The sequence below is a fragment of the Triturus cristatus genome, chromosome 4_2 (assembly GCF_964204655.1).
Source record: "Triturus cristatus chromosome 4_2, aTriCri1.1, whole genome shotgun sequence".
Taxonomy (NCBI): domain Eukaryota; kingdom Metazoa; phylum Chordata; class Amphibia; order Caudata; family Salamandridae; genus Triturus; species Triturus cristatus.
In genome coordinates this window covers 82,049,138-82,075,347 of record NC_140586.1, presented here as the reverse complement: position 1 = coordinate 82,075,347, position 26,210 = coordinate 82,049,138, and the positions used below count along the sequence as shown (strand labels likewise).

Below are 26,210 nucleotides of genomic sequence, written 5' to 3'. Positions count from 1 at the left end.
ACATACATTTTTTACAAACTTGAAACATGTTGTTCCCTACTACTACATTTTTGTCATCTGCTTGATTGCCTAGTGTAGTGGGTTCAAAGGAATGGGCAGGACCGCCGATCTGTTTATACTAATTAGGCTTTATTTAAATTGGAAACGTCTTCTTTCTAAAATCCGAGTTCAAACAACAGTCAGGGTGATAGAGAAACAAGTCCTTCTGTTAGATGTAATTTAGGCAAGGTCTTCCTCCAAGTCTTCGGATAGACGATGGGGCTCTTCACTTCTCCCGGGTCAGGTGGTCGCTCCCGTGACACAGTGGAAAGAAAGAACGGATTTCGGTGAGTGTACTGTATTTCAAGTGCCCAAAGAAACGGGGAGGGTAGTGAGGGAAACCGCGTAGTGAGACACGTCTACGGCAAAAAATGAAAAGGACGTGCTAGTGCAGGGAAGTGTACGTTTTCTGTGAAGGGGTATGAAGGGGCTCTGTCTCTTACTCGTCGGACCTCACCCGCCTCCCTACCCAGCCCGCATGCTTCCCACATACCTGGGATAGCCACGCTCCTCCTGGAGCGCGGCGGGGCGTACGTGGTCTTGGAAATCTCCCGGTTAAGGTGACCGCTCTGTGTCCTGGCCGGCATCTTCGATGGTCGCTGCCAAACCGTCTGGGCTTTGGTCTCCTCTCTGCTCCTCGTCCTTTGCTTCCTCCCGTTCTCCACTGCTCTCGCTTGTCTCGCGTCCTCCGGCGGTGTACCATACACTCTTCCTGGTCTCGTCCGATCTTATTGGCCTCCACCACTCCGCGTCAGCACAGGGGGCGGGGTCTTCAGTTGGTGTGCTTCTGTTAAAGGGATAGTTCCCCTGTCGTACAGAGGGTGGGCATGCGAGGGGTTTCCAACCTTCCTGTTGTGATAGAAGAAGAGGTTGTTTTGTAGCAGGATCATTCCTCCAAAACAGTTCACTATAGTCCCCTGGCTGGTCCGCCCCGTGACATACCTCCTCCCCTGGATTCTCCCGCTCTGGGAGAGGGAACACCCTGGACAGGTAGTCTGCACTACCGTTATCTACCCCTTTCCTGTGTTTCACTGTGAAGGTGAAGGGTTGTAGGGAGAGAAACCAACGGAGAACCCTGGGGTTGTTCGCTTTGTTTCAGCTCATCCATTGCAGGGGAGTGTGGTCAGTGTACAAAGTGAAGGGATGACCCTCCAAGTAGTACCTCAGTTTATCTACCGCCCATTTAACTGCCAGATACTCCCTCTCTATGGTAGGGTACTTTGTTTCTCTGGGGAACAATTTCCTGCTGATGTATAGGATAGGATGGTCAGCCCCGTCAGAAGACAGCTGTGAGAAGACAGCCCCTATCCCGTAACTGGAAGCGTCGGTGTGTAGGAGAAAAGGTTTAGTGAAATCAGGGGATACCAGAACCGGGCTGGAAGTAATGGCTTTTTTTAAAGACACAATTGCCTCAATCATCACTTTGGTGGGATGGAGCAGCACCTTGGGACTCAGGTCTTTCCGTAGGGTGTTGGTGAGGGGGGCAGCAACCTCTGAGAATTGTGGGATAAAACGCCTGTAGTATCCAATTAACCCCAAGAATGCCCGCATCTCTCGTTTAGTCCTGGGAAAAGGGGTATTGGTTATGTCCTTGATTTTTTCGTCTTGGGGGGGCGATCAACCCATGACCCAGCACATACCCCAAGTATTTCACTTTTTGGTACCTCACTCGTGATTTTTTTGCATTCACGTGTAATCCAGCTTTTTGTAGGGCTCGCACTATTGTCTGAAGATGTTCCAAGTGGGTTTTCCAGTCCGGGCTGAACACGACAATGTCGTCCAAATATGTGGATGAAAAGGACTGATACCCCTGTAAAACGGTGTTCATTAGCCGCTGAAACGTAGCGGGGGCCCCGTGTAACCCGAACGGGAGTACATTGAACTGGTACAAACCATCGGGGGTGGAGAAGGCCGTTTTCTTCCTGTCTTCTTCCCGAAAGGGTACTTGCCAGTACCCTTTCGTTAAGTCCAACGTGGTGATATGCTTGGCGTCTCCGAGTTTTTCTATTAATTCGTCAATGCGAGGAATAGGAAAAGCATCAAAAGAGGAGATCTCATTAAGGGCTCGGAAGTCCATACAAAAACGCCTGCTTCCATCAGGTTTTGGTACCATCACGATTGGGATGACCATTCGCTTCGGGACGGTCGAATCACTCCTATTTGCAACATATTGTGTACTTCCTTTTGAATGGCGGCCCTCCTAGCTGCAGGAATACGAAAGGGTCGTTGTTTGATGATCTTCCCCGTCGGTGATTCGATCCTGTGCTCTGCTAGGGTGGTCCTCCTGGGTTTATCTGAAAATATAGAGGTAAATGGAGACAGTGTCTGTTGCAAGGTCTTCTTTTCTTCAGGACCGAGCTCCTCATTGATCACCAGATATTTAATGGTGCTGGGGTCCGCGTCAAGAGTGGGTAGCGTGAGGAGGGCGGCCTTAGGCACCGGGCCCAACCACTTCTTCAGGAGGTTAACATGGTATGTTTGGATGCGGTTCGGGCATACTTGTAATCTGTATGTAGTTTTACCGATGGTTTCCACTATCTTATACGGACCTTTCCATTCGGCCTGGAACTTGCTGGAGACGGGGAGTAAGACTAATACCCAATCGTGCAATTCAAACCTCCTCCACCTTTTCCCCTTGTCATAATAGAGTTTTTGTTTTCTCTGAGGTTTCTCTAGGTTGGAGTATGCCAAGTCTCTCAGCTTTCCGAGTTTTGTTTTTAGCTTCTGGGCGTATTCGAGCATGTCTCGCGTTTCTGTCATGCCTTCTTTCTCCCAGGCTTCTTTTGTTATTTCCAAGAGACTCCGTGGCTGTCGTCCATACAGCATTTTGAATGCTGAACAGCCAAGACTGCTTTGTACTTGTCCTCGTATCACATAGAGGGCCAGAGGCAGTATCTGATCCCATTCTCTGCCGTTTAGCGCCAACATCTTGTTCAACGGGGACTTTACGTGCCGTTGTACCGCTCGACGAGTCCGTCCGTTTGCGGGTGATAAACAGACGTTTTGATGTGGCGGAGGTCTAGGAGATCGCATACTTCTTTCATCAGACGTGACATGAAGGGTGTGCCCTAATCCGCCAGGATCTCCCTGGGAAAGCCCACCCCAGAAAAACTTCCAATAGTTTCTCAGAGATGTTACGAGTGGTTGCCGAACTCAGGGGATAAGCCTCGGGGTACCGGGTTGCATAGTCTACTATCACTAGGGTGTAGATGTTTCCTTTTTTTGTGCGAGGTAGGGGTCCAATGAGATCCATCCCTATACGTTCAAAGGGGTTGCCTACAATGGGAAGGGGTTGTAGAGGCACGGCTGGGGGTCTGTGTGTGTTTCTTTCTTGGCAGACCTCACATGTCTGACAATAAAGTTTTATGTCTCGGTAAATCCCTGGCCAAAAGAAGTGGCGTGTTATGTTTTGGGTGGTCTTTTCAACCCCGACATGCCCTGCAGTGAGATGAGAGTGTGAGAAGAAGAGAATTTGCTCTCGGAACGACAGAGGGACTAGCAACTGTTGTGGTTCGTTGGGGCTGGCCTGCCTGTACAGGAGTCCACCCTTAATGAGGAATCTGGGGAACACGACCGGGTGCTTATCTTGGGTGGAGTGTGCCTGCTCCCAGGCGTTGAATAAGGTGGCATCATTAGCTTGGGCGAACTGAAAACTTTTATCCCCTATCCAAGGCTCAATGGTTGTGAGTTCTGAGATCGTTTTGCCTTTCCCCCTTCTAGTTCCCTTTTTCTGTTCTGACTGAAAGCAGCCTGGTGAAACAAGTCGAGAAACTCAGGAACATCAGTGCCTAATATCAGTTCCTCTGGAAGTCCCTCCATCGCGCTCACTCTGACCTGGTAAGATAGCCCTGTCTCAAGCGTTACCTGTATAGTAGCAAGGGGATATGGTTTTACGTCCCCGTGTACACACCGTATGTATACCGTGGTGTCTGGCTGTAGCTGACTGGGCGGTACCAGAGTTCTCTGAATGACTGATTGTCTGCACCCAGAATCTAACAGGGCTTTGAGGGTCTTTCCATTCACTTGTACACTTACGTGAAAGGCGTTCCCTAGTTCTGCTGTGTACAGGACAGACCTTGGCATGTACCCCACCTCCATGGGTTCTTCCACGGTTCTCTTCCTGGGACAGAAGTGGGCTATATGTCCCCATTCCCCACAATTGAAACACTGGGGGCTCTTAATGCTCGTTACTTCAGGCATTCCCATTTTGTGCTTCGGGGTGTCGGGAACAGGACGGTGCTTCTTTTCCATTTTCGTGTGATCATCCGGATTGCGTTTTCGGCGTTCCCCACTGCGATACATGGTTGTGCTTGTGAAAAGGAATTGGCCATCTCTATGGCTTGCTCGGTGGTTAGGCGCGTGTGTTGGCGCCACCATTTCTGTGTATGGTAGGGAAGAGCATCCAGGTATTGCTCCAGGTATATCTTATCCATAATTTCCTCCTTGGAACTAACAGCAAGGGTTAACCATTTATCAGCGGCCATTTTAAGCCGAAGAACAGGGTTTTAGGATTCTCCCCTGGGCTCCCTTTTCTTTTCGGAACCTTACTCTATAGGCTTCCGAATCCAGCCCCAAGTGATCCAGGATTACTGCTTTTATAATCCCATAAGGGGTGTCACCGGTGGGGTTGGCTACTTGGTATGCAGCCTGGGCCTCTCCTGTTAACAGGGGGGCCAGAAAGAAAGGCCACTTCTCCGTGGGCCACCCACAGGCCCTAGCAGCACGCTCAAAATTCAGCAAAAAGGCGTCCGGGTCCTCCCCGGCCACGTACTTCTGTAGTGCTATTCCTGAGGGCTGATGTGGCGTCATACGGGGCTCTGGTAATAGGGGTGTGGGCTGTTCTGTCATCACCTTTTGCAGTCCATCTATCTGTCTGGTGATGGTGTCTTTGAATACCTCTCGGTCTGCTTCAACGGCTTTCATCTACCGTTCTACGGCCCAACTGAGTTTATCCTGTCCCTCCACAAGGTGTTGAATCAAAGCCTCCATCTTTGTTGCTCAGATGGCTACTTTTATCCCACTTCTGACACCAGTGTAGTGGGTTCAAAGGAATGGGCAGGACCGCCGATCTATTTATACTAATTAGGCTTTATTTAAATTGAAAACGTCTTCTTTCTAAGATCCGAGTTCAAACAACAGTCTGGGGGATAGAGAAACAAGTCCTTCTGTTAGATGTAACTTAGGCAAGGTCTTCCTCCAAGTCTTCGGATAGACGATGGGGCTCTTCACTTCTCCCGGGTCAAGTGGCCGCTCCCGTGACACAGAGGAAAGAAAGAATGGATTTCGGTGAGTGTACTGTATTTCAAGTGCCCAAAGAAACGGGGAGGGTAGTGAGGGAAACCGCGTAGTGAGACACGTCTACGGCAAAAAATGAAAAGGACGTGCTAGTGCTAGTGCAGGGAAGGGTACGTTTTCTGTGAAGGGGTAGGAAGGGGCTCTGTTCCTTACTCGTCAGACCTCACCCGCCTCCATACCCAGCCCGCAAACTTCCCACGTACCTGGGATAGCCACGCTCCTCCTGGAGCGCGGCGGGGCGGAACATGGTCTAGGAAATCTCCCGGTTCAGGTGACCACTCTGCGTCCCGGCCGGCGTCTTCGATGGTCACTGTCAAACCGTCTGGGCTTAGGTCTCCTCTCTGCTCCGCGTCCTTTGCTTCCTCCCGTTCTCCACTGCTCTCGCATCTTCCGGCGGTGTACCACACATTATTCCTGGTCTCGTCCGATCTTATTGGCCTCCACCACTCCGCGTCAGCACAGGGGGTGGGGTTTTCAGTTGGTGTGCTTCTGTTAAAGGGATAGTTCCCCTGTCGTACAGAGGGTGGGCATGCGAGGGGTTTCCAATCTTCCTGTTGTGATAGAAGAAGAGGTTGTTTTGAAGCAGGATCATTCCTCCAAAACAGTTCACTATAGTCCCCTGGCTGGTCCGCCCCGTGACACCTAGAGTTATTTTAGCACATATTATTTGTAAAGCTTTGTAAGTATTTTTATTAGTTAATGTGAAATCCATTTTGTTAACTGCCTGAAGCATTAGCAATGCAATAGGTCTCGCATTTGTGAAAGCTAGAGCTCTTGAAGCTGAAAATGACAATGCTTTTTACTTTATTTTTTTATATGCAGTAGAATGGTGATATTTGCATAGCGCTATTGCTATTCGTAGGACCTTGCGGCACTGGAGAACCAGAAAATGGGAAATAGGTTATGAGGGAGGGGAGACGAGTAATATGCTGACTGGAAAAAACAAGTAACAACTATGGTATTATATGCGCCTGAAGCCACAAACTTTTAAACAGGACTATGTATTTGACAAACCTGAGGCATAATCCACAGCCTACTGCATAATCTCAGATTACAACAACAAACACATAGTAGCTCAAACAAAATCAACAAAAAAATAATTTGCAATGCAATAGGTCTCGCATTTACGTGAGTTTAAGCTTTTGGCATTGTAAATGACAATGGCAATTATTTTTGTTTTTTAAAATATAAATAATAGGCATTGTCATTTACAATGCCAATAGCTTAAACACACGTAAATGCGAGACCTATTGCATTGTAAATGCTTGTTTTTCTTGGAGTCCTTAGAAAACAATCGGTGATGGCACCACGTACCTGCATGCTTCGTCCAGGAAGCGTTTCTTACTCCCAACTTTATTTAGAGTTACAAACACATTACACCAAACTATCACCCAATGGGTGGCTATTGCATAATATGAAAACAGTTAGCAGTGTTAACTGGTGGGGTGGGAAATACAGCCCCATCTATTGCAGGTTTCACGTGAGAGTAAAAAAAATAAACAAATATATATAAAAACATATCTAGATGAATGTAATAATGGATGTGGCAAACGGCAATCCAGACTTTTGAAAGTGCGTTTAAAGCTCTGGGGTCTCCACGTGCTCCTAGTGCTTCCGCGTTTCATTGGCTGAAATCTTGGCACAGCGCACTCCCTCGGGTACAGTCCCTGCTTCCCTACACCGTTGAGCCAGCCAGAGCCCCTCGCTCGCATTTTTAACAAGTAATACTCATAAAACTACAAAGTGCAATTATTAAAACCCAATTAATCAAACCATTAACCACGGGCCCGCCCACATAAGAGAGGGGAAAATTCATTTAAACTAACAGGCATTCTTCAACATAAATTGAAGCGCTTCATTCTCACATAAAAACAGATCGCTTTACTGAGTACCACTGACACAGTCTGACCTACTATTAAAGAGATGATTTACTTGTGATCGCTGATTTTACTTGCACTACTAAGTCTTCTCACACACATGTTCACGGGCCTGCTCTCGGGGTGATAGACATGCTTGTTCTCAAGATAATCACCGTGCAATAGAATGACTATGCTTCCTTAAAACAGCAGAAAGGGATCTCTACTTACAGCTAACCTCTGTCAAACTGCACTTCCTCAGTCTGTGTACAGACTTCAGCTTCACTTCCCAGTGCAGCTTTGATTTGCTCTGCAACCCTCACACAGATAAAAGGTTGCGTGAGATAGGCTGCCTGTCCGTTACATGTTTTCACGACCAATACCGACATGTTCCTGGGCAGATCCTCTGTAAGCTTGAATTTACATCAGGCGCTTAGTTTCACTTTTACCTTGAACACTCCAATTAAGATGAAAAGGAATTATGTGAACAGCGGAGCTGCAGGTTCAACTAATTGGTTTGCCTTTTTAACTCATCATGTTTAAAAGACTGAATGAAAATTAATTTGCCTTCCTAGGGCTAGTTTCCTTGGTTCCGCTGTTACTGATAATTATAAAAGTTGCAATAAAGCAGTTTTTGTTGTCAGTGACCCTCAAAGTAAACGCTTTATTTTCGGCGCCTGCGTTTGGCATGCTAGCCTGTATTTTTGACCAGCAAAACGTTTTTTTCTATCGGGTTAAGTAGTTTAAAAACACCTTTGAGTCACGAGGATGATACAGTGCTTGTGAATCAGACACATCAGGCGATCCTTTCAATATGCAAGACGCCATTTAAGGAAGTGGCAGTGAAAATAAAAGGCTGATTTGTTCTGCTGGGTACTGCCCATACCCCATCGCACTTTCCTTTTATTATGCTGCAAAATGGTGCTGACTCACCCAGAGACTAAAGCGCAGGTGCCGCGATCATACCGATTTTGCATGCTGTTCTCAGGGAGAGAGTCAGAGACAGAAGAGTGTGGAAACTGTCGTCATTACGCTACCGCCACACAGAGAGAACCAGATCGCAGAAGAACATACACTGCCAAAAGTAAACAAAGTGAAGAGACGCAGCATGCATGAGCTGCAATGCTAGAGAGTGGGCGGGGCCTAATGCCGACAGGGCGGACACCAACCCCGCTTCCACAGAACCCGGAAACAGAAGCAACGACAATAGAGCTCGCCTAGGCGAAGCAGCGCATGCGCTGCATTCGCAGGCGAGACCTAAAAAGGAAGTGGCATCGGCTTGTGGACAGGAAGTGAGGTATCTAGATCTATTACAGTGAAAAAAGTTCACAGAAAAATGTTCCATTTCCTCGGTGGAAATAACAGTAAAGGGCAGCCTTTTATATTGATCCTTTGTTTCTGGAACGTTAACACTGCACTCCAAAGTTGGGATAGTCTTCAGAATGGTGTACAACATAAAAAAGAATTTGATACAAACCTTCTCTCCCTCCTTTGGATAATGAACTCAGTAACTATGACATCCCATAAATGCGCAGCAGCAACAAACAATGGACGAAATGCTGAATGAATCAAACATTCACTCCCAGTCAAGAGACCCGGGATAAATCCATCATTCTTTTGCTTACTATGCTACCCCAGTTTGGACCCAGCCATATGCAAATCAGTCTTGACCCTGCTCCTCATGGGGACAGTCCAGCCCGAAATGCCAAGCCGTGTCCTCCCTGGAATGGAAACAAGCATCCTGGGACTGGTTTCGGGGTAACATCCCTCATCAGCCTGGGGAGATTGTTTGACATTGTTCAGCATTCTGTCCATCAGTTGTTGTTTTGGCATTTATCACAGAAATGCTGTCATGCTATTTCGTGTCAAACCATGTCTTAGTTGTATCGTTGGTTAGACAGTCCACTTATATCATAAGTAGGAGATACACCGGTATGCATAGTCCAGCGCTAAGCTCAAATCATCACAGCCAGTAACCCTTATGGCTTACAGAATACAAGTACAACTCCACTTAGACCATATTTCGGAAAAAAAACATTCAGTTGGTATAAATGAGAAAAACAATAAAGATACCAACGTTTACACAAAAATTGTGATTTTATCACAAGAAATTAAGATTAAAATGTTATTAAAAACAGTCTTATTCCTAAAGTTACTGAGGATCTGCTTCTACAAACAGGTATTAGGACAGTGTCTTTAACATTGTGTTGATGAAGTCCACACAAATCAGAACACATTTCAGAATTTCAATTTATATGATTATAATCCACCTCAAACTACTGTATCTCAAACCGTTCTCCTTCAGGTCCACACAATCTTCTTTTACAGTATTCTTAACTTTGCACTCCTTGAGGTCAGCACACATCCAAATACTTATCAAAGGACATGATCATATTGCAATACAGAACCCCTCATAGATCGAACTAGAACATGTTTTGCGACATCAAGCTTTTTTTCATGGAATATTTGAGTGCTTGTATTCTTTGCAGAGAAATTAATTCAAGACGCTAATACTAATATGATGAAAATAGGTGCCTAAAAAAGTAGTTGAACGTGGACTCTATTTGACTTAATACATTTAGATTTTTAGAGCCTATATATAAGAGAGAGCCACGAAGAAGTAGCAGGATGCCGCGAAATGTGTTGGCTCTATCAATGAGTGGCTCTGTGTTGCTCTACAATCATGGTATTTGATAAGTACTTGGGTATGTTGTGACTTCAAGGAACCCAAAGCTAAGAATATTGTTTAATCACCATGTCAACCTGAACACTTTGGCTTGATCTATAGTAGTTTGATGTATGATCATATAATTTGACATTTTGAAATGCATTCTGATTTATGTGTTTAGATTATTATCTAACTAGCAGTCTTGTAGATGGAGATCTTTAGTACCTTCAGGAATAAGATTGTTTTAAATACATTTTTTATCTTAAATTATTGTGAATAAAAAACATTTTTGTGTATTATTTTGGTTTTCTTTAAGGAAATAAGCTTCACTTGGAAGTATTAGTGTTAATGTGTTTGGTTCCCTACCCTTGAAAAAAGGTTGTTGCTTCAAAGACATATGCAGCTATACCCTAGAGGACGGCAATCACATGCAGTCACACTTACCAGAGAAACAGAAAATGGTATTTTAAAAGACAACCTTTAGGAATATTTTATTAACTTAATCCTGGATGCGATCTTGCATTCGGACATTACAACATGGCATGAATGTCAGTTATGGGGCCTAATCAATAAGAGCACATCCTTCACTCAAGATTTCACTTATTTCTATTCTTCAATCTATGATACAGGACTACATGAGTCCCATCCTGAAGCTCTCTACATATTTTACAATAAGCATATAGCCCAGAAGCTCCGAATGCTGGACATGGAGTCAAAGTTTAAATACATTCCTCTTCTTTTCCTGCAGAACGAGTTCGCTTTGATTGGCGTGATCCATTGCTGTTGGAAAGTCAGCTAACTGATGAGGAGGTCATGATCCGGGACACGTTTCGCAGCTACTGCCAGCAGAAACTCATGCCACGCATACTTATGGCCAATCGCAACGAAGGTACAGAGAAAAACAGACAGCTTTGTTTATGTTACATCACATGTAACTGATCGGAGCTTCGCACTGTGTTTGTAGGAGGTGTAGCTGTAGATCACAGGCTTTGCATACTCCCGCCATCTTGTGTTGGGTGCAGACATTGAAAGTTGTTTTTCTTTGAAGTACAAGTTTTGGTCTTGTGATAACTTATGATTGCTCCCTGAAGCTCAAAACGTACCAGGCACAGTCCACCTCAGATTGTTTTTTTTTTCTCGTCATCAGATTCAGATATATTTCTCTAGACCCCGGATTGTCAAACTGCAGTCAATAGGCATTCAGTTACAGGGAGTGGAATCTACACAGAAAGGAAAGAACCAGTACAACTGATGATGCTTCGAATTCGTCTGGGACGAGAAGGTTTCTCTTGGTGTCAGGTCATATAAGATTAAGTTGTGGATAGGTGGATTATGGAGAATTCAATTTTGACCCCAGTGTAACTTTTAAGTCCCCGTAGTCAGACCATTACTGGGTTTCCAATTTTTGCTTACCTTGGGACCATGAAGAATTGACTTTTTCGGCGTATCAGGCCTTCAATAATGAAAAAGCTTCTTACTCCAGTTGAGGATGTCGGTGGGTGAATTGTAGGATGTAGTGTCAGGATCCTACAAGCCTGGCACCGGTCTTTCTTGCCAAAGAAATGGACGGGACCTACTCAGAAGGGGAAGGCTATTTCTGAATTTTATGGGAGGAGTCTCCAACCAGACTGAAGTCTCAAAACCCTCTGCTCATTTGACAACGAGGAACAGTAGCCTTCGAGGACTTGGAACAAACCTGCATCCAGGATACAGACTGCACAGAAGATACTGATACCTCACCCACCATGCTCTGGCGCTCAGCCAAACAACAACAATCTTGAGTTCACCCTCAGCACATCTCTCAAGGGAGTCAGGCTTTGAGCCCAGAAATAAGGTTAGTAGTTGGCTGCGGTCACTACCCACAAGCACGCTTGGAACCAAGAGCACATTTAGACTCTCCAGGTTTCGGGCCAAACACGCACCGTGAACCCATTTCAGCACTGAGCATGAAAGCCTTCTCAACCACAAGGCATCATAGCCAGTTGAAAAAAGGATTTCATTGCCAGCCTCAATGCCAAGTCACACGACACTGGTCATCGAGCTTCTGGAACAGCCTGACAGTAGGCAAAGGAAAGTCTATATAAGACAAATGGAGCAGGTATATTATGTTACTGGCAAATGCGATTGTCCTTGGCGCACCTGTCCCTGACTCCTGGAAAGGTGCGGAGATCATCCCAGTGTATAAAAAGACGACAGGAAATTACAGGCCTATTAGCCTAATTGACTCCATACAAAAGGTGGTTGCTCGCCTTGTCTTCGCTAAGGTCTAGGAGTGGTTAGATGACAACGACATCCTCACTCCACTACAGGTGGGTTTCCGGGAACATACTAGCACCATAGATCAGGTCTTTCGTTTTATTTCAATACACTGGCTAGACCTTAAGTCAGCCTTCGACCTGGTCTCACGTATAAAATCTTAAATGGTGCTACAGGAGCTGGGGATGCCCACGGAGTTGCTGTCCATTATTGTCTGTCTCCACAAAGACAATTTCGTACAAATACGCTGGGGCTCGCAGGGGAAGGTAACAAACTTTTCCCATAGAGAAGGGAGTGCGCCAAGGATGTGTTATGGCCCCTACACTATGTTCCCTTTTTATTAATGGCATTGCAAAGTTTTTAACCACCATTACCACTGATACACCGGTATTAGCAGGAAATAAGATTCCCCATCCTAATGTTCGCTGACGACACGCTCATCATTTCTAAAACTCCAAGCGGTCTCCAGCGTGCGTTGTCACTCTGAAGATTTCTGCTCAATAAGGGGCTTGAAATTTAATGTTGCAAAGACCAAGTTCATGACCTTTAAACAGCATAAAACTTTCAGGGGTGGTATACATTTTGAGAGGATGCCACTAGAACAGGTAGATGCATTTACTTCCTGGGACTTATCTTGCAGAAAGACCTGAGATGCCATATTGACACTAAGACATTAAAACATCGTCAACTAGCTGGTGCCCTACAGAACGAGTTTAAAACCTCCCTGACCTAGCCAAACCATCTGGTACTACAGATTTATAATATGAAAGTAGTGAGTTTGGTTTTAAGAGGCGGAACATTGGGGCTTTGAGAACCTTACCCAGTTAGCCATTGCAGAGAATAGGTTTCTCTGAACGATCACCAGCCTACCTCGAAGTACCCCGGTATTGCCGCTGTTGAACGACTTAGGCAAGAAAGCATTGGTCGATCTAGCTAGGTTACGCACCATTCTGTATTGGCGGAGAATCTGGTGTACACCAGAACTTGCAATGTATGCAGCTGGTCTCAGGGACATAATTAAGGCAGACAGCTTTCACAAAATTAGCTGGTTACGTGAGATCAGAGACTCCCTGTTCAGCATGGGTGTACCGAATCTGTGGGAAAATCCATCTAATACTCAGTTTCCATCAAAAGCCACGTTAAAGGAAAGATTCTGAGATCTGGTGATTCAAAATACACTCAGGACAAGCGATAGCACCACGCTGACAGGGGGGCTTCTTAGCATTTAAATCTTGGGTAAGCTTAGAGCACTATGGGGATGTAATATCAAAGCCCTTTTTTTATTTCAAATCGTTTTATTGACTTACAAGAAATAACAAATAATAAGAACAGCAATAATAATAATAATAATAAGTCAAATCAATCAAACAGGGGAAAACAGATACAAAGACAAAGTAAATAATAATAAATAAAAGAAACTATAAATTGCTCAAGTGCCCAACTAAGGTATTCGCAGTTAATTCGTAAAAGACATAGAGACAAATGGACCAGCACAGTTCACCATGGGAGTTCAAGGGAGTATAGAGTACAGTATATAGCACAAGTTACATACTACGCAGCTATGAAGGCAAGAATTACAATACAGTACAGGAGATTTTCACGGCGGGTCGTATGAGAATGATGAGGCATCAAGGGACTTCCAGAGTTTCCTGTGGGTTTTACGCCATGGAGAGGTATGGAGTGCGGTATTGTCTGCTCCTCTGAGGTAATATAGCCATTCTTGCCACATTCTAAAAGAAACATCGTTGGTGTTTTTCCACTTACACAGTACAATTTCACAGGCTAAGGTGAGCATGAGGCCTAGCAGGTATCGGTCATTTACATTATTGAATTTAGGGTCCAGGGCACCTAATATATTATATGAAAATAATCTTGGATGTGCTATGTTGAAAGTGTTACTTATACATTCGTAAACCTTGTCCCAGTATGTTTGTAGGGTAGGGCAAGAGAAGAGCATGTGGGAGAGGTTACCAACGTCAGCTTTACAGTTCCAGCATGCTGGTTCTCACTTAGATGGAGTTTAAAAATGATCTTGGGTGTCCAGTATGTCCTATTTATTAGCATAAGTTTGGTTTGCGACAGTATTGGAGATATTTTATTTGAAAATGGTGTGATATCTAAGCCCTTTGACCGCAAACTTTATTTCCAATTCAGAGTGTGATCCTTACCATTAAAGTCATTCACTGCAAAATGGGCTGCAGCAGGTGATAGCAAATGTCCCATTTGCATGGATCAAGAAGAAACACATTCACGCATAATGTTTGTTTGCCTAACCTACGCTGGCCACCGTAAAGCATGCCTCGCTGAAACCTGTAGGAATTTGGGCACCAGTCAATGTAGTGTCACCTTGAGAATATTGCGAATAGATCAATCCCCCTGTTATGCCATCCCAGTAGCCAAGTTCTTGAGCTGGATGTGGAGAATTAGGTCTCACACACACACACTGTCTGTGGTTGTCTGTGGTTCTGATGTTGGCCATTTATTTTTGTGCTTTTGGCCATTTAAAATTTTTATAATGTGCTTATTATTATTTTCTCACAATCCCTACTGCTGCTACAAGAACTTGGCCTTTTAATTTTATCATGATGAATTTATCCTACTCTGAGTGCTTGTTCACGTTTTTAAATATTTAAAAATTTTAAATATTAGAATGTATCATGTTTATAAATATATTTTATCTTTTCTAACAATGCTTTTATGACATGTATTGTCGAATAAAGCTTATTTTGAATTGAATTGAAAGTCTATATCCACCCCACATCTGCGAAGAGTCTGACGCAACCTCCACAAGAGGAAGGCGATGCTATGCCTGGAAAGAAAAAAATACTTACATTTTGAGGAGCCTATCTGTGAAGAGCTCAAACTGTTGTCTAAAAGGCCAGGAAGCAGACATTCCCTAATGGGACAAGAGATGCACCACCTGCAGACAAGGAGAGAATCAAGATAGATACTGCCGGTAAATGTTTTTGTAGGTGCTGCAACACATAGTATATGGGCAGTTCTGTGGGCCTCCTCTCAAGCTAAGACAGGTATCATTGGGAGGAAACATTTAGCAGGGGAAACTCATCTCCAGTGCAAATACCCACTGTGCATTGAATGCTGCAGACACAGCATCAAGGGGGATAAACATGTGGCATCCCTAGAAGGCATGCCTGGCTCCTAGTGTCCAGATTTCATCCTGAAATCTAAAGCGCATCATCAACGTCCCATTTGATTTCAAACACCTGTTGGGGACACAGTTAGGTCCTATGATGGGAAAAAATCAACAAGGGCACAGACATAGCGAAAGTCAAGAGAGCACTCCAAGTGAAAACTGGCAAAACTGGATTTCAGCTACAAAAGCTACAATGCGGTGCAAAAGTTGCAGCAACAGAGCCACATTCTGGCTTCCAGCAGCATCAGCCTTTTCAGGAGAAACCAACTCAAAAAGCCTACATCTCCAGAAGCTTTAAGGGCAAGGACAGAGCAAAAGGCAGAGGCGAACCAGAAAGAGGCATCTCCTCCTCCAAGCAGTGACTTATCCACCATTTCCCCCAATCACACATCTGTCAGGGAAAGAATCAGTGGCCCTTTCCACACTGGGAGGAAATAATCACATTCAAATGGGTCCTATCCATTTTCAAGCAAGCATGCAGCTTTGAGTTTCACACCACCTTACCAAACATCCCACCTCACAGTCAGTCAGTCAGTCAGGAACATCAAAAACGTCTGCAAAAGAATGTCCAAGCACTTCTCAGCAAGGGTGCAACTAAACTGTTTCCTTCACTTCAGCGGAGTCAGGGATTATATTCTCTATTGTTCCTCATCCCAAAGAAGGAAGACACCCTGAGGCCTGTCCTTGAATGCATCCCACAACTGTTGGATCACTTCAAAAGAACCATCCTAAAGGACACCATTCTACTGCAGTGCACAGGAGATCATATGATCACATGGCGACACTCGATCTCAGGGTCGCCTACTTTTACGTCTCGATTCCTCCAGCATATTATTCATACCTCAGGTTTGTGGTAAGTGACAACACTACCAGTTCAAGTTCTACCATGTGGAGTCACAACAGCCGTAAGAGATGTGTAGCGGTCATCACACCAGATCTGCAATACAACTTCATTTATGCCTTTGCGTATCTGGACAACTGATTGAAAAAAGCACAGCTGTTACCAGCAATGCTTAGCACACACTCAAGACCTAAACCAAACAAAGGCTTGGGTCCTATGTCTACCTGGGCTGGACCACCCTATTATATAAAACAGACAAGTGACCAGATAGATTATTGCATAATCATTATTCATTAATCAGCACTTAGACAGTCAATTCCAAGTGCAAATGATTTATTTCACATTGGTTGAACACGTTAAACATGAAAGACCCCTTCATGTTGGTTACACTGATGTGACAACTTTTTAGAGTATAGTACCTGCTAATCTGTGAAGCTCCCATGTGATTCTCTATCCATGGTGTAGCTTTGCATTCATTAATCCGACTGTGGGGGCAAAAATACAATGATGTTACGAGGATGGGAAAAGGAGTTATATTTTCCTCAAGTAATGCGTTTGTTGTCTGACTGGGGACGTACCTTCCATGTGACAGTATAGGTAGAATTCTCAGTTAATGGAAGACTGCTGTCGACAGGAACGTGCAGGTATAATGATCGATGATACCCTGTTACGAAAAGAAGAGGGGAGCTGTTGTAAAACTTGAAATGTAAATGTCTGCAAGCTTGTATACAGGCCCCGCGGCTGGAGCAAATTCGTTTGCATGCCTAAGTGGTCCAGTTACACATTATACGCAGCCAAAGCGGATCTCAGACCTGCATTATTCGCTTCCTGCAGCACGAAGGTACTGAGTCGGTAAGCTCGGCTAGAGCGTGTCAAACTTGCCTTCTTTTTTTTGATGGAATCCGGCTTTTCGTCTACTCAATTTGTGAACATGTCTTCCGTGGAATGCAATTCAGGCAAAAGGGAAGTGACAAACGAGTTTTTTTTAAAAGATCCTGAATCAGGGGGAACCAGAAGTAAGACACAAACTGGAGTTGGAACGCCCAGTTGCATTGTCGGGGATGTCGTTTTTTACAGATGAACAATTTTCGAAAGTTCATTTAAACCCCGAATCGCAGTGTCAAATTTTAAGATGAGGAAAGCCTCTTTTTGGGACAGCTGTGTGGACGGATTGCCCCCTCTCAGCGATGGTCTGACAGCTGCCATAACAGTCCATTTGAAGTCATGTTGTGTATGATTCATTTGGATGAAGTGCTCTACCAAAGGGGCAGAAGCTGTTTTATTCTGGATCGATGTTGGACTTACCGTTGACGTACCTCCTGACTTGTTTTGCCGATGTAAACTTTGTTGCATGGACACACGATTCCGTATACGACATTTTTAGATTTACAATTGGTAAAATCATTATGTCTCCAAAATGTTTTACCATCAGTAAAGAGGGTTCCTTCTATGGTTGAGCCACATGCTGAACATGTACCACATTTATGATGCCCCTGTACTGGTTGAAGATTGAACAGGGTGCTTAGTTGTTTTTCTTCATGAGGACTGCGGCTATGCTGGTGATTTGTTGGCCAATGCTGCGAGTCTTTTTAAGGGCAAACAATGGTGGGCCGACGTCCGGAATGGCCCCCTCGACCAAATGCTAATTGCTGCGAATGATCTTCTTCACTGGCTGGGTATGCGGTCCAAATGTGGAGACGCAGACAATACGTTGTGTAGGTGGTTTGAATTTCTTTGTCAGGAGATGTTCCCTGGGTGTCCATCGTGCTCTTTTCAGTGAATGTCTCAGTAGCTTACGGGGATATCCTCTTTCCATAAGTTTAGTGAGCATGACTTCTGCGTGTAGTTCAAAGTCCTCTATTCTGGAGCAATTCTGCCGGATTCTTAAAAATTGTCCATATGGTAGGTTGTTTTTTAGGCTTCTGGGGTGGTAATTGCGGAAATATAGAGCATTGTTCTTATCTGTCGGTTTAGTGTGCAGAGTAGTCATGAGTCCATCTGTTGTGGATTTGACCTCAATGTCCAGAAAGGATAGATTCTTGGAACTGTAGGATAAGCTGAATTTGATTTCCGGGCTGCGGTTATTAAGCCACTCATGAAACTCCATCAATGTTGTTGTCGAGCCTTCCCAAATACACCACACATCGTCGATGTATCGTAGCCATTGCTTGATATGTGCACTGTATGGATTGTTCTGATGTACAAATCTTTGTTCATATTGAGCCATGTACAAAACGGCCATCTCTGGTGCAAAGGGACAGCCCATGGCGGTCCCTTTCACTTGTAGGAAGGATTCATCTTCAAATTTGAAAAAATTGCGGCAGAGTGAAATCGAGGCGAGCTTTAAGATCAAATCTGTAGGGACACGGTGTGGTCTAGGTCTTGTTTCAAGATATACTTCCATTGCATCCAACCCATCTTGTTGGGGAATTTGTGCATATAAATATGTTACATCCATCGTCACCAGGACATGGGTATCAGGGTCGAAAGGAAAACTTTCCACTTTATTAATAAAGTCCATGGTGTCACACAGATAGGAGGGGACCTCTGACACCAGTGGTTTTAAGACCACAGCCTCAAATTTGGATACAGGTTCCAAGATTGAATCACAACCGGATACGATCGGACGACCCGGTAGTGTGGATGCATCTTTATGAACCTTGGGTAAGAAATACAGGTGTGGTGTACGAGGGTGTTTCTTCATCAGGTACTCTGATTCTTTAGGCCCCAAGATACCCTGTTCTTTCGCTTCTGAGACTATCAGGGATATTTCTTGCATGATGTCTTTAGAGGGATCTTGCGAGATCTGTCAATACCATTGTTGGTTATACACATGACTCCTGCCCTCTGTCTGGTAGGCTTCTTTGGACCATAGGACTACTGCCCCACCTTTATCCGCCAGTCTAATAATCACAACTTGTTGATCCCTTAATGTTTTGATAGCTTCTTTCTGAGCCCGCGACAATTTTTTGTTATATATGGTCTCTTCTTTTCCAATGAGTTGAGTGAAGATAGCACAGTGTGTTCAAAAGACTAAGGGCCATATGTAGGTAGCTAAATACCGGTTGGTAACGGCCGAAATTCGGTAAATATCCCGTTACCGACCGGTATTTAGTCAAGTGAGATGTAGGAGGCCAAAAACCAGTTTTCGGTAAATATGAATCGGTAAATACCGATTCATAATTACCGAATTCTAAAGTACCGATTCATATTTACCGAATACATATTTTCCGAATCGGTAAATATGAAGTGGTAAAACGAGAAAAGATATGTAGGTAAATTCGGTATTTAAGAAATCCATGAAATTCGGTAATTAAGAGTCGGTAATTAACACAGATTGAAAGCAGGTGGTAAGCATCAACAGTGCATATAAGCAATCCCAAAATGCAACAGCATGGACAACATGGCCGCTCTGTATGTCATTGCAAGGCGCCTATGTCTACAGGCAGCAGGTCTGAGGATTTGGAGACGGGAGGAACGCATTTACAGACAGCGCATCACACTCTTTCAACAGACTGAGGCAGAGATACATGAAAGGTACAGGCTACACCCACAAACCATCATGGACCTGATAAGGGACCTGCACCCACTCCTGGACCAGCCAACAAGAAGGGCGCATGCCATACCACCACATGTGCAGGTTCTCTGCAGCCTACATCTACTCGCATCTGGCAGTTACCAGGGGGTGATCGCTGCGGTGGGCGGTGTATCCCAGAGTTGCCTGTCCCGTTTCTTCAGGAAGTTCCTGGATGCCATGATGCAGAGAATGCACCACTACATCAGCTTCCCAAACACACAGGCTGAACTGCAGAAAACCAAAACAGACTTTTATCACATGGCACAGTTCCCCCATGTCATAGGCTGTATTGATGGCACACACATTCCAATCTGCCCACCAGCTGCCACTGAGCACATCTACAGGAACAGAAAGTCCACCCACTCCATAAATGTGCAGGTAATCTGCGATGCAGGGAACATCATCACTGATATCGTAGCTAAGTTTCCTGGGAGCACCCACGACTCCTTCATCTTCCAGAACAGTGGGATCTACACGCGACTGCTTGCGGGAGAATTTGGAGAAGGATACCTGCTAGGTAAGTAACAGTGACGCTCCATTCTACTAAGTGCAAATCATCGTGTATTGAGGCATGTGACTGATGGTTCTCTCATACTCACCTAGGCGACAGTGCATATGCCGTGCGGTCATTCATCCTCACTCCCTACCTACACCCATCAACCCAGAGTGAGAGACGATATACCGTGGCACACAAATCTACACGCAACGTGGTGGAGCGCACGTTTGGACTATTGAAAAGCAGGTTCTGCTGCCTCCACAAAAGCGGAGGCGCACGCCAGTACACACCCATCATCTGCTGCAAGATCATTGCCACTTGTGCAATGCTGCACAACCTTGCCACGAAGAGAGGTACAGAGGTGGAACTAACAGATTTTGAGGACAATGAGGATGAGTCAGGACAGCCAGAGGCCAACGCAGCTGGAGTGCCAACAGCAACAGATGGGAGAGAGAGACGGGCAGAGATCACATGCAACTATTTCTGAGTAAGTAAGGGGACACAGCCAGTTGTTGGATGTCATGACGTAGTTTAATAATGCGGCACTACGCCACAACACCAAGAAAAAGCCATTCTGTCAACATTGTGTAATGACTACTTGCAAGTCCAGGGTTACTACACCCAATTGTCTTAGGCTATGCCGTGCAGCATTACTGTTTGCGGCCACGCACTACAGTGTGGGATGCCACGGATTGTGTATCCTAACTAGTGGCAGCCCCATGCCGCCTGCTGCTCCTCCGTGTATCTGGGACCGGGGGGGTAATGCTGCTCCTGCTGCTGGTTTCTATGCTTTCCACAGCATCTCCAGCACCAGTTGTGGCCGCCTGGCTTGTCAGTGGCACTTCCAGTGCACTGGTGACCTGCACCATCCCCCTTGAAACGTCATTGCTGCAGTGTGTCAGGCCCTCCTGCATAGCCACAGAGTGCCTGCAGAGCAGCGAAGTGGCAGTTGCCAGCCGGTTGAGTGCCCTGGTATGAGTATCTCTCCTCTGCCGTTCCCGGCGCCGTGCAGCTCTGTCCGCATCATACTTGCTGCACAACAGCATGACGGACTGGGACATGTCCCGCATGCCCGCAGCCATCTCACTCATCCCCACCGCCATAGCGCTGATGCCCCTGTCCATGTTTTCAAATGTAGCTTTCAGTCCCCGCATTTGGCGCTGAACTGACATCATTGCCTTTGTTTGTAGGCGCTGTATCTTTAACATGGTGCCCTCGAGCCCCGAGAACACCCCATGGCTCTCATCGTGTGCTGGTGGACTCTGCACCCGAGACCTGCGGCGCCGTCTGGCACCTGTGTGTGCTCCCTCTGAGGTGGAGGGCACAGTGGCATGGCTCCCATCCTGGGGCACAGTGGTTGGCTCCGGGCCCCTGCAGTCGTCAGATGAGGACTCTAACACTCGCAACCTGGAAGCAGCACGCCTCCTCGACCTCACCAATGCAGGCGGTGATGATGCCGGTGATTCCAGCATGAGTGGTGATGCTGGCTGTGGTGGTGATGCTGGCTGTGGTGGTGATTCTGGCTGTGGTGGTGATGCTGGCTGTGGTGGTGAGGCTGCATGTGGTACTGATCTCTGGGCAGAACTTGTGCTGGTCAACCCTGAACTGTCTTGCCGGTGTGCCCTCTCTCCTGTTGCATGTGCAGTCCTGCCCAATGTATCATCTGTGGACAGAAATGCAACATCAGCTCAGTGTACCTGAAGCCCTGCATTGCAAGCATCACAATACATTTCTGTAACACTCTCACATTGTCCTCTGTCTGCTTTTCGCTAATGTGTGTACCATGCCTTGTTGTTCTGTGCTATTGAGTTCATGGTTGGGGTTTCCCAGACTACATCTCCCATAATGCATTGCCAGTATGCACTAACACATGGACTGGAGTGGGATACTCATTTCACAATTGGGGATGTGGGATAGGGGTAGGGGGGGCAACATTGCTGTGCATGCGTCTTACCTTGTTGGGTGGCGGCTCTGGGAGAGCTGTCGGCATCCCCAAGCCCCACGACACTCTCGGGCGCTATTGTGGACTCCACCAGCTCCTCCAGTTCGGTAAGGGCAGGTGCCCTGTTCCTTCCACCTCCTGTCCGGCTGGCCTCCTTCTGCAGTTCCCCCATCTTCCTCTTCGTGACGATCCTTAGGTCGTACCAGCGCTTTTTCAGCACCTCAGTGTCCCTGGGGGTCACTCCAATAGCATTGACCTGCGCCTGGATTCCCAGCCATATGTTACGCTTCTCCGACTCAGGCACTTGCAGGGACTGCTTCCCAAACAGCTTCTGGTGCTGCTTGACCACCTCCTCCACTAGTACCTGCAGTTCCTTAGTGCTAAATTTCTGCTTTCTCCTCCTTTCCCCTCCATCTCTCTGTGTCTCCTGGCTGGACATTGTGAGTTTGAGCTGCACAATCAGGCACTGGCTCGCTGCCTCTCCTCTGCACTCCCAGCCTCTCCAGAGTCTGATGATTGTGTGCACCTGCCTGGGTGTGGCCACTTCCTGGTTGGGTGGGGTTTGGTTGCACAGGATTGGCTGATTCATCCAGTCATGTGTTTTTGTATTTCCGATTCGGTAACTACCGATTCGGTATTTACCGATTCGGTAAATACCACTTCGGTATTTACCGATTCGGTAAATAACACTTCGGTATTTACCGAATCGGTAAATTCCGATTCTTGAATACCGATTGTTACCGAATCGGTAATTATTACCGAATGATTACCTACATATAACTTACCGATTCATAAATACCGATTCGGTAAAAATTGGTATTTATGAATCGGTAAAATACATTTACCTACATATGGCCCATAATATCTCTGGGGATACTGTGCGGTGGAGGGCAAAAGGTGGATCTGTTCCGTATAATCCTGAAGCTTCCATTTGCATTGTGTTGTCTCTATCTTTGAAAAAGGATCCTAATCGAATTTTTCGAAAGAGCTCCATGACTTCCATCTTGACCCTAGTAAAATCCAATATGACTCCAGGGACGTAAGAGAGACCAAATTCAAGCACATCTATTTCTTCTTTTGACAGGCATCTGTTTGTTAAGTTCATGATCGGCGATTTGTCCAGGATTTGTAGTGTTGTCTCCGTGTTGTCCTCTCCCGTTGTTGGGGTTTGAATCTGCCACAGGCTTGCTGTTGGCCTTGTCCTAAAAAAGGCCTCTTCTGTTGATTCCTATTGGAGCGGCCTTTGCCTGGGTCTGAGTCCGCTGTAGATTCAGATGATGAAGTGTGAGAGAAAGTCAGAAACTTCTTCTTCGATCTACCTTGGTAGCCTGACAGGAACCTGGTGGATTCAGGTCTGGTGGAAAAATCGTCTTTGAGATATGGATAAACTATCTCGATGTTAAAGGCCTTTCTGTCCTTTTCAAATTTATTGATCTTAAAATTGATGGTGTGATCTTTGAACGTTGCTATCTCCTTGGCGATTTTGTCTAAAAGTGTCTTAGCTTCAGACACAGTATGACTGTCTTTTATCGATTGCAGTTGTTCTTCAATTTCTTCCACTTCCTTCTTACAAATCCTTTGGGCCGTTTCCATCGTATGGACCATCTGGCCTCTGCTACACTTCGTGCTGATGTAACTGAACCCTTTCTTGTATACTGACTGGGTCCTCGGTAAAAATGACCGGGACGTTCTTTATTTGGAGTCCCCAAGGGATAGTACCAGCTTTTAAGTTTTCTACTAGAAAGTGTCACAAAAGCCCTAAGAGATGTGTAGTGGTTATCACACCAGATATGAAATACAACTTCATTTATGCCTTTGCGTATCTGGACAACTGAATGAAAAAAGCACAGCAGTTACCAGCAATGCTTAGCACACACTCAAAGCACCATGTCACTATTGTACAAGTTAAGGTTGACAGTCAATGCCAAAAAATCACATCTCTGCCGGCAGAAATTCCAACCCTTCTTAGGGGTGGGATTAACCTTCAGTATATGCAAAAACTATCACAAGCAGGAGAAGGTCATGGCATTTCATAGACCCCTTCCCCTTTATCACAGCCAGGTCATTTATCAGTAAAACAAAATCATGAAATTGTGGGACATGAAGGCTTTGTGCGTGCTTGTTGGTAGAACAACAAGAACGTGTCACTGGGCTTATTGTTTGTAGACCCTCAACAACAGGTAACTAGCACCACAGATGCCTCACTTGAAGGGTGTGGAGTGCATCTAGACAGTCTCGTAATTCAAGATGCCTAGATGCACGGAGACCTTACCAGATAGATAAGGGCCTTACCGGACGATATGCAGATTAATGAATCCGCATAAAATAGTTTAGGCATATGATTAATGCAAATTAATCTGCAACACCTGGCTTCCTATCCTAGCATCATTTGGACTCGGAGGGGGTACAATGCATGGGGGAAATGTGACTCATGATTGTGGTAAATGTGGTCTTCTTTTATGGTTGGAAATGTTAAAAATTGCAATAAAAAGAAATTTAAAAAAAGATACTTGAATGGGATGGCATCAGAAAAAGCATAGCAATTTCTTTGAGTTAAAGCAGTCCAAATAGAACTCAGAAAGTTCTCATTAACAGATTGAATCAGAACATTCTTCTACACAGATTTGCAACAAGACTGTTCTATTGAAGACGGACGACATGATTGCAATATACTACATCAAAAAACAGGGAGGCCCTCGCAAATCTCAACTGTCATCATTGGCATAGCTGATTTGCCATTGAGAAAATCATCATCAAACACTGCTCCCAGAGGAACATTTGACGGGGTGAAGAATGAACTCGCAGTATAACAAAAAAGTATCCCACCAGAGTTAAAGGGGGATTTTGCCTAAAATGCACAGGACACAGTATAGGGGGGTGGATGGTCACCCCTCGTGGGTATGCTAGCTCTGCATGACTTGTGCAAGGAAGGAAAAATCCTTTTGATATATAACCCTCACTCACCCTAGTGGTGTCATGCTTCATCATCGGGTTCACCCTGACTCCTAGAGGTCAGAGTGGTTTCAACCGTATTTCAGGGAGCACTTAATAGATGGGTGACCAGGGGGCTTAACTAGAGATCAACATCCCTCACCTTCTCCTAGGTATCCCTTTATTAGTGGAGCTGGTGGGGAGACTAAAATAATAACACACGGGTAATGTGGACTATTATGTTCCTATGACCCTTATTTTTAGACCAGCATATTTCAGCCCTACTCTAAGGCTTATCAAGGTCCGGGGCTTTTATCAGGGTATCAGAACAATGCCTCCCTGGTAAATAGGTCATATTCACATCTGGTAGATTAATGTCACGTAAATGTGAAGGGGCAGTAATAGTACTTGCCCGTTAGTAGTTGTTGCTACAAATCACCTGCAATAGAAACTTTATGGCAGGTGTATTGTCGGGTTCACTCATTACATTTGTGCAGGTTGAAGACATGTATACAAACTGTAATTCAAAAGGAAGCATATACAACCCACTGTATCCCGGTTTAAAACCATGTCTCTGTTGCAGACAATCATTCTAATCACATGTGTATATCCATCTTAGTAACGGTAAACATGTAATTCTTATCATGACTCAGTTCATTCATTCATTCAGCTACACGAGTAGTGTGGGTCTTCTGTAATGGAACAATATATTAATTACTTCAGTAATTTTAGTTCGATATTCGGTTCTCAAGTGTTATGTATAAGGTAAGGAAGTAAACACACCTCCCATACTAAAGCGAACACCATGGTGTGTGGCAAATACCCAAATGTATTGAATGTTCAGGCACCTCGGGAGCGAGGGTGGGCCTCCCTATAGTCAAACACTGTTGGTAGAGGTGTTTGGGGAAGGGATAGAAGTGGCATAAATTAGAGCCGGAGTGCCGATAGAATCTTACCTCCTGGGTTGCGAGCGGCTGTAAACAGACTGGTCGAGTCCGGTCAGGTCTCACTTACTTCGTCAAGGGAACAGCCCCGGCAAATAGACTAAGCTGCCCTCCGTGTCTCCCGGCTTACGATGGTAAAGAGTCGGGAGGCACCAGGTATTTTTGTAGCCACGTTGGTCTGTAACTGCAGGTCTGTGCCGCACCACATGAT

At 45.3% G+C, this 26,210-nt stretch overlaps 1 protein-coding gene across 5 annotated transcripts in view; it reads left to right on the top strand.

Annotated features, from left to right (window-relative positions):
* Positions 1–26,210, top strand: part of GCDH (glutaryl-CoA dehydrogenase) — a 220,253-nt gene that overhangs the window by 78,781 nt on the left and 115,262 nt on the right. For all 5 annotated transcript variants that reach the window (XM_085600632.1, XM_085600630.1, XM_085600633.1 and 2 more), the window contains one exon: positions 10,607–10,747. In XM_085600632.1, coding sequence (XP_085456758.1) covers positions 10,607–10,747 — 141 coding nt within the window. The remainder of the gene's footprint in view (positions 1–10,606; positions 10,748–26,210) is intronic.